The sequence below is a fragment of the Cupressus sempervirens genome, chromosome 3, assembly GCF_028749045.1.
Source record: "Cupressus sempervirens isolate cs-2001-9-10 chromosome 3, ASM2874904v1, whole genome shotgun sequence".
Taxonomy (NCBI): Eukaryota; Viridiplantae; Streptophyta; class Pinopsida; order Cupressales; family Cupressaceae; genus Cupressus; species Cupressus sempervirens.
The window spans coordinates 467,044,213-467,053,774 of NC_143120.1; the positions used below are offsets into that span (position 1 = coordinate 467,044,213).

Genomic DNA, 9,562 nt, shown 5'->3' on the forward strand with positions numbered 1-9,562 from the left:
AAACAACATATAATAATCTACTTCTCACTTGAAACCTTTGCAAGGTCGCATCTATGTGAGCATGGCTTCCTACTCAGAGATGGCATAAAGTCACACCAATATACTTATAGGATTTCCCAAACAGAGCACAAGCTTGCCCAAACACTCTTTCCCGTACGAGAGAAGACAGAAATTTCCATCAAGACGACTTTGACGTTTATAATTGACTTTGACGACTTTACATGCTTAACCAAGATGAAATGAGCAATCAGTGGATATAACACTTCTGAAGTTTATAATTGACTTTGATGGCTTTCCATGGAGAGATTTCCGCAAATCACAGGGAGAGGAAGGTGTTGCGGGGCTATCTATCACATCTTCTTCATTTGAAGACCATGGAATCACCGTTCTATATGCATGAGATTAAACTATTAAATTTATTCATTCATGATTGTATTATTTGAAATATTCTAAATCCTTGTTAATAAATATATTTGTGCATGTTCTACTTTATGGTTAAATGAGGAAATGATATACTACATTTTTTAAGTGATTACTAAGAAATCTGAAGAGTATAGAGAAAATTCAATTGTAAATTGTATCATATATTAATATATGAATATCTTTTTAGAAAGTCTTTATTAAAGTCTATTATTTAATTAGAATATTTTCATGTTATTTAAATTAGATTTTATATTTTATGTTAATTATATAGATGACTTAAATTACTTTTTAATAGATTCAATTTTTAAATTTATTTAATTATTTAAGCGAATTAAAGTTATATGGTCAAATTTTGATAATACAATTAAATAATAAAGTTATACAACAATAAACTTTTCAAATTAGAACAAATTTTAACAATTACAAATAAAAGTTATATATTCTTTTTGGAAAACTTTACAAATGATGTCAAACATTCTAAGTCAAAATTTTAATTACATCAAATTTTAGAAATGAAGTTACTAAATTTTTCCCTTAGACATTTGCTTTAACCACTAGATTTATTTGCTAAAGATTGTATTAATTAAAATATTTTAAATCTTTAGATAACCTTTATGACACTCAATTATTTATAGTGATTTTAATTAGAATATTATCATGTTATTTAAATTAGATTTAGTATTTTAAGTTAATTATAGAGAATCACTAAATTACTATTTAATCGATTAAATTTTAACTTTATGAAAAAAATTATTTAACTATTTATGTTAATTAAAGTTATATGGTTAAACTTTGATAATACAATTACATAATGGATTAATTTTAGATAACATCAATAAATATTTCAATTTCCAACAAATTTTAATAATTATGAAAAAAGAAATATTTTAGAAATAAGTGTCAAATTTCAAATTTGGGAAAACTTTTAAAATGATGTCAAATTGTGTGTGTGTGTGTGTGTGAAAGAGAGAGAGAGAGGGGGGGGGGGGGATCATGAGACACGTGAGGTATAGAAATCAGGGCAAATATGGCAAAACTATGTAGGAAAGAGAGTATAAGTGGGTAATGTGTGTGTGTGTGTGTGTGTGTGTGTGTGTGTGTGTGTGAGAGAGAGAGAGAGAGAGAGAGAGAGAGAGAGAGAGAGAGAGAGAGAGAGAGAGGGTAAATAAGAGGTAAGAGATGGTGACATGAGGTATAGGAAAGAATGAAATGTAGTAATTAGTTAGGAGAGAGGGAGACACATGAGGTTAAACAAGAGCATAGATGGTGACAATAGAGTAGGGGAGATTATTCCATAGGGTGATTATGGCAAAAGAGAGAATCATAGAACGGAGTTACCATGAGAGAAATGAGGTCTAGAGAGAGAGGGTATATAGGGAGAACTAGTGATGACAGGAGGGAGGGGTGAGAGTAAAAGAGAGTAATTAGAGGGAGACAGATAAGATAGAGAATGAGGATGAGAACATAGATAAGGTATAATGAATACGAAATAAGTTATTGGACATAAAAATCATCAACAAATATTTCTCTACTTCTTCCTTGTGGGCATGACACCCCTACTAGCTTATATATATTCTACAATATTTATAGGGAAGTTGAGATTTCTAGAGGCTTTAATTTAATAATTGATAAAAAAACTATATACTCTAAAAATTAAAGCCTTGATAACTCTCGGCTTTGTATATATATAAGCTAGTTGTAATTTAGGGAAAAATAGAAAGGGCCCGTGTTTTGCGTACTATCTTTTATATCTTTTTTTAAAAAGTAATGGATGTTTTTAGTGCATTAGAATTTGAATCTTGTTTCTAACCATTATTTTTGGAAAACAAGTTTCTTTTAAATGTGGTAGAATATTTCCCCCCTTACTGATTGATAAGTACTATTTCTTTTCTCTTCCTTAGGATGTGAACCACCTAAGGTTATCATGAGATCAAGCTGACACAGTTGATTTCTTAGGAGTTGTAAACTGTGTTGAAGATAAGATTGATGATTTGGATCATTTAATTCAAGGAGAGGATTACGTAAAGACCTAACAAATGGATTCTAGAGAAGTTTCTAGAGGATGATCAAGAAGATGGATAGATCCAATGAATCGAATTGAACCTGATCGTAAACCCTAAGATCTACAGTGGCGATGGAAAATGATAAAGAAAGAATTGTATATTTAAAGAGATACAGTGTTGAACAAATTATTGGTCAAAGAGTGCAAGTATCTACAAGAGGCACATATAGACAAAGGTGGATTAGAAATGCACAAGTGCGTGAGTGAATGAAAAGCTAAAGGAGAAAGCTTGCAAAGATGATGTTGATATTGATAAGTGAATATGAGAAAAAGTCTTAAGTATTGATGGAAAGAGTGGATTGATTGGTTGAAGGGTTTCCAAGCAAGTCAAGATCAGAGCTTTTAATGGAAGGCTTATTAGTAAAGTCAGCATAAGGACCGAACAGAGATTTGAAGCTACAAAAGTGATTTGTAATCACACAGATCAAACCTACTATTTTCGTTATAATCATTGTAAAAATTTTCTATTGAAATCCTTTTAACAAAGGTTGACCTACAATCATTTGAAAAATTAATAGTCTGTGTAAATCCTTTAACTAGGTGACATTCCAAATGGAATGATCAAAGTTCTCTGACAAAGCCACTTCTAACTGGATGATTAAATCCTTTAACAAGGTCACATTTAACAATGTGTTTTTTAAACCTTTAACAAGATTAGCTCCTAACAGGGCTCACTTTAAAAGAGTGAAAATTAGTGACATGTTGCTGGTGGTTTTTCCCAAATTGGGTTTTCACGTAAAATCCTAGTGTCAAATGTGTGTTGATTGCTTTATATATTTTAAATTTGATAATGTTTTCATTATACAATTTAACTTAAATATTGAAGATAGTTTTACAATAAAGAGCAAGAAACAACAAGACAAGCAGAACAGTGATTGTTTGTGTTTAATTGTTCAAGTGGTACTTAAAGACCTTTAGTAACTAATTCACCCTACCCCCTCTCAATTATTCAGGTAAAAGCACAAACCTATGTCACCTTTTATAAAGAAACGTGATATCAGAATGTGAAAGTTCAACATTAATGACAAGAAAAATTGTATTTGTGTTTAAAATATGAAGATGATGTAAACTGATGAAATGTGTAGAATTGGATGAATTTTATGCCTATAATTTTTATAATTTTTTTGAGTAAGAGTTTATTCATTTTTATTTTTTTTGAAGTCCCTTTTTTTAACAGTAAAAAATATAAGGTGTAGTTCTCATCAAACAAGTATATGCAAATCATCTTTTTTTGTGCTGATTTGAAAATATCTTATAGATCACATGTATAGCTAGTGAACAAAAAAATAAATAATTATTTTTTATGTATATTTTTTTTGTTATAAGTACTCAAGTCCGACCTTATCAGAATCCAACAGTTTTTTCCTCCTGTCAAAACTTCCCTATCAAATCTATACCTTCTTGAAAAAAAATTACATATTCGTGAAGAGGATTCTCTCCTCTAGAGATAAATATAATATTTCAATTTTTTTGACATGGTTTACTATTTTTTTTCCTTTTTTGAGGGAGCATCTTCTAAATTGTTGAAATATCGACCTATAATATGTTGAGATTGTAACATATTATAACTAATCAAAACACTCAAAAAATTAAATAATGATGATATTGAGTCTGAGATCTATAAAAGGGTATTTTTAGTTTTTGAAAAAAATTGAGTTTTGATAGAGAAATGAGATTTGACCAGAACGGGTTTTTGGTATCACAAATAGTGACACAGATCTATGCTTTTACCCATTCTAAACATTTCTAACATATAGAACCATGCCAAATTAAATACCAGGCATCTCTTGAAGAACAATGTAGGAAAATAACACCCAAGAAGATGAAGCATAATGACTTCCAGATGTCATGTATATGATTTTGCACACTTAGGGTAATGATCCACGATATGTTCACCATATGAAGTTAAGCCCATGGAATCTAGAAACAAAAAAACAAGAGTTTGCCAATATAAATTGTCGAATAGGTAACCGTAAAATAATAAAACAACAAATGGGTGATGGAAGATTTCCAATAGCCCAAGGATGCTCCTGCATCAAACACCCAAGGTGACAAAAAAATGTTCCATAAGGAATTATGAACATCTGAAAGAATTCAAAACATAAACTCCGTGCTCGTTCTTAATCCACAAATCTTCTTCATCAATCAACGCAAAAGTGTGTCCAAACTCACTTCTACAATCAACTATATCATGATAAATCTCAAATACACTACTTCTACAATAACTACTACTATCAAATGAATCACTCTTATTGCATGCCTTCATCTGAATAGAAATTTTATTTGTTCCACTTATGTTCATAATCTCAAGATCAGATAACTTTTTGTCAATAGTAGGAAAATCAACTCTATTTTCTAATGTCTTCAAACTAAAAGTCCTAAAAATTATCAAGTTCTTCTCTTTGATAACTTCTTCATCATTTAAAGGAATCAAAACAAATATCTTACCATCCTTTTCAAATGTAATTGTATTCTTTTTGTAATCACATATAACTCCCTTATCAAATTGCCAAGCGCTTCCAAGTAAAATATAACAAGCACTCATGTCTACTATATCACATTAAACTTCATCCTTAAAAGGTCCAATACTAAAATTAACAATACATTGTTCTCTAACTTGCGCCCAATGATCATCTTGAAACAAGCTGATACCACAAGGAGTAGGAGGTTTGAATTTTTTCAAACCAAGTTTCCTAACCATTTCCTTAGAAATAATATTATTAGTACTACCTTCATCCATAATTAATTTATATCATTTACCTCCATACTTACAAATAGCTTAGAATAAGCTCCTTCTGTCATGTCCCCTTTTCAAATAATTAAAAATAATAACTTTTGCTAAGGCAAGCTAGCTCAAAAAGTGAAGTTTCGGCAAAAGGGGCTAATCTTTGGAAACCAATGGACTAATAAATAAAAATTATTATTAAAATATGTATTATTGACCCCTCTTGGTCATGAGTTAGGGTTATTCCCTCTTTTAAAGGGATTTGGAGGCATTTTGGGCTCATTCTATAACTTGATTTTTGCTCATTGCTTTGTTGTTCTTCAGAGGCTACCAAACCTGTGGAGAAGGAGACCCAAGGACAGGAGTTTGCAGGTTTATAGGGAGGCTAAGGATAGGATTTTGAGGCCATTCCATGTGAAGGCTCATGCAGAGTTTACCCTTGTGCTGAACAATGCAAATTTGTGAGTTTTTGGGTGTGTTTATTATAAGAGTTTGGTGTTTTCGGTTGACTATTTTATATCAATTTGGTTTGCTATTGTATTGTAGACATTTAAATATAGGTATTGGGTCATGGTTATACTTTTGTAATAGATTATTAGTGTTTTGTGGTATTTTTGAGCTATTTTGTGTTATTTTCGGGAGCTCGATGAGCATTATTTTTGTCCTCCATTTGGGAGCTGTTATGTAAACTCTATATAGATCTAGAAGTGTCATTTTGTGGGCCATTATGCTGGAATTTTTTTTGTAAAAATGTCTACTTTCAGATTTATTAATAATATGTGAAGCTGTGAAGTTTTTGGCACTATTTCGGGCATACCTAATTTGGGTTTTATTGAGAAATTGGTTGATGTTTTGAAATGTTGTTTGTTTGATTTTAAAATATAGTTAGAGGCTTTAAATATCATATAAAATCAGCAAGGGGACATTTCACCTTCTTTGTACTGGTTCAACATCATGATTAGAAAACATGATTCTCCTCATAAAAAGAGATTCTCCAACTTTTGGTGAAGCCAAATCAACATCAGAAGATTCCACTTTCTATTCTTCTTGTACTACTAAGTTTTGTTTTTCAACTTTCACATTAGGACATTCAAAGACTTGGTGTCCATCCTTACCACATTTGAAACAAGCACCTCTGAAAATAATTTTTTTTTCAAGAACAAGTTTCTTACCCTTGTCAACTTTAGTAACTTGCTTACCTTTCTTTCTTCCTAACTTTTCTTCATCTTTCAATGGTGATGGGCCATCGACAAGGTCTTGATCTATGTGCACATGTCAAGTCCAGAATGTTGTGTATAGAATGATTGATTGACTAGCATCACACTGATAAGAATCTTCAGCTGAACTAAGTTTCAACATACTCAATCTTCAGCTGAACTCTTTTCTTATTGAATCAATCAAAAATAATTAAATTAAACTAAATTAAAAATTTATTAATAGTCAAAAAAATTATTTAACACAACTTATTTTCATTTATCTAAATTATTTTATTTCATTTAATTTAAAACATCACCATATATAATAATAATAAAATATTTAAAACAATTCATTTTCATTTATCTAAATTATTCTATTTCATTTAAACCATCATCCCACGTAAAAATTCTTACATAATATAAACATTATGATTATTATTATTTTAAAGAAAAACCATTAATATTCTAAGGAAGCGTGTTGCACAGAGGACAAAAGAAGGAAAGAACGGATAACAAGAAAATACAGTTCCATTTTCCATTTCTCTCTCTCACTTCGTCTCCATAAAAAATAGAAAAAGGCAGGAAAAAACTAAAATACATAGAAAATTAGACTTTTAAAATATTTAATTTGTCTTACATGTTACTGAATCTGACACTTCAAAATATTTAAATGCGTAAATATATATATATATCAAAAAGTTACGTTGGTAACTTGATATAGCATGTTACTGAATCTGACACTTCAAAATATTTAAATGCGTAAATATATATATATCAAAAAGTTACGTTGGTAACTTGATATACAAGTTCAAGAAAGGGAAAGATATAAAATTTATTATTCTTGTTAATTTGTTAGCCTCAAAAAATAAATCAAGAAATGCAAAAAGATGAAGCTTAGTGTGATACACAAGCTCAAATTAATTACGTTTACCTTAGAACTTCAATCAAACAACACAAACAATTTGAAAAAAGAAATATACATAATACATTTGGAATTTATAGAAAAGCTCAAATTCATTTTCACTTTGAATTTTTGACTCAATCATTGATAAACATTTTATGAATGTTTTCTTTTATACAAATCTCCCTTTGCCCTATTCTTTTCAAAAGAATGGCCTATGTGATCTTTCACAAATGGGTGAGGGATCAACTATTTGATAAGTCAGTCATGAATGTTTTCTTTTTCTACAAATTTTCCCTTTGCCCTATTCTTTAAAAAGAAGGGCCAATGTGAAAAGAGCTCAATTTTGATCTCTGATAAATGGGTGAGTGAGGAGCTGAGAAGCAGTCCATCTGTTGCGAACATCCTTTTGTAGGAAGCATCCATTGAAGCTTTGAAACTGTGAAGAAGCAGTGGGAGGCAAAGTGGGCACGTCTTCCAAACAAATAGCACACGAGTGTAGCCCAATCAAGTGACTTCTCTTGTTCCGGCTGTACAAATGGAAAATGACCCACGTAACATTCCATCAATGTTACTCCCAAACTCCATACATCACCTTGATAAAAATAATCATCAGCATCATCACAGCCAACTCCTTTCCGATAGGTCTAAGGGTCGAATCTCTCGGGGCTCATATAAGCATATGTTCCAGCACTAGATGAATTGCATGCAATCTCTAAAACAATTGCACTCATCCCAAAGTCTGCAATCTTGACATGAAATGGATTCAACTTGACCAACAAATTGGCAGGCTTGATGTCTCTGTGAACAATCTTTTCACTCTGCACGTATTTCAAACCCTCCAAAGCATCTCTTCCAACTTTAGCCAAGAAAGACTCCGTCATTCTTTTGTTGAGCTGCTTGTGGAAGCTTTGTAGAGAGCCTCCGTCCATGTACTCCAGTAGATAGTTCACATTCCCACCTTCTTCAAATGCTCCATGGAATTCCACTATCCAGGGAGAATGCATCTTCTTCATAATCTCCACCTCTCTCATGATCTTGTCATCTTCATTAGAATGAAGCCTGACTACTTTGAGAGCATAATAAGAGATTAATGCAACTGTTGGAATGTTCAATCTGAGCTTCTTTCTTATAACACCATTGTTGTGATCAACTCTATTTATAATGCACTGCTTTCCCAGAAAAAAGATTGAATCAGAGTCTGGTATGAGAGTAGCCACACCCATTTCTGCTCCAAACAACATATAATACTCTACTTCTCACTTGAAACCTTTGCAAGTACAAATATGGAAACACTGTGTAATGAAAATGTGAGTGCATTTATTATATATGACTGGAAACTCTATGCAACAATATATCGAACCTACGTTCTAATATTAGATTTGAAAAAAAACAAGCAGCTAAAAAACTAGAACCGCATGATGTCTTTGGAACTATTTGAAAAAAAAACTAAGAGTTTGTTAACGTTGAAAGAAAAGCGGTGGGAAAAAAAGCGGCGGTTCAATTCAGGCAAAAAATTATCATTGCAGGTTGATATTGATTCAATTATAAACACATTCTCTTACAGGACCATCCAAAGATGAGATGAGGGAATTATAAACCTTCAATCCACACTGAAAACAACCCTTATGACTCTTACGACAAACTCAAATCTAGCACCAATGAATCATGTCTAGGAACCAATATTTCTCAATCAGACGATGAGAACAAATGGCATGGACAACATATGAGGTGTAAAACATTATTCAAGCATGAAATTGGACCATAAATATCCTCAACTACCTAATATGTGAAGGATTTACTTTCCATTTGCATGTCGTTGTCCAAACATAGAGCAAGGTCGCATCTATGTGAGCATGGCTTCCTACTCAGAGATGTCATAAAGTCACACCAATATACTATAGCATTTCCCAAGCAAAGCACAAGCTTGCCCAAACATTCTTAAGTAGAATTTGGTTCATTTTGGGTCAATTTTGGATAACATGGGGTTGTCTAAGCATGGCCCAAGGTTACCCAAATTTATTAATTACGGTTTAATTTAAGTCCAAAAAGAATGTTCTTACATTCATGAACATTACCAAAATTGGATAACTGTGTGAAATTAATTTTAGTTCTATCAATATTAGGATCCAATAATGAGTTTGTCTAGTCCAATCAATAAACATGAGCATGATCCAATTTGATTACAAAGCATTCCTAGGTTCATACAAGAATATTATAATTGCAAGAAGAGGACTCAAATGTCCTTCCATTAT

The 9,562-nt window shown here is 31.5% G+C and overlaps 1 protein-coding gene across 1 annotated transcript; it reads right to left on the reverse strand.

Annotated features, from left to right (window-relative positions):
* Positions 1-7,647: 7,647 nt before the first annotated feature.
* LOC149567155 (mitogen-activated protein kinase kinase 9-like) lies at positions 7,648-8,533 on the reverse strand. The gene is made up of 2 exons (XM_089816612.1): positions 8,079-8,533; positions 7,648-7,837 (listed from the first exon to the last, which is right to left on the reverse strand). Exons 1-2 carry the CDS (start codon positions 8,531-8,533, stop codon positions 7,648-7,650), a joined length of 645 nt encoding a protein of 214 aa, XP_089672738.1.
* Positions 8,534-9,562: the final 1,029 nt, after the last annotated feature.

Bases quoted from the DNA above. Each gene is read 5' to 3' on its own strand.
- LOC149567155 (XM_089816612.1), bottom strand. From the start codon at position 8,533: ATGGGTGTGGCTACTCTCATACCAGACTCTGATTCAATCTTTTTTCTG. The intron at 7,838-8,078 runs GTTGAATCCATT...CCATTTGTACAG, and splicing joins CCTGCCAATTTGTTGGTCAA to CCGGAACAAGAGAAGTCACT.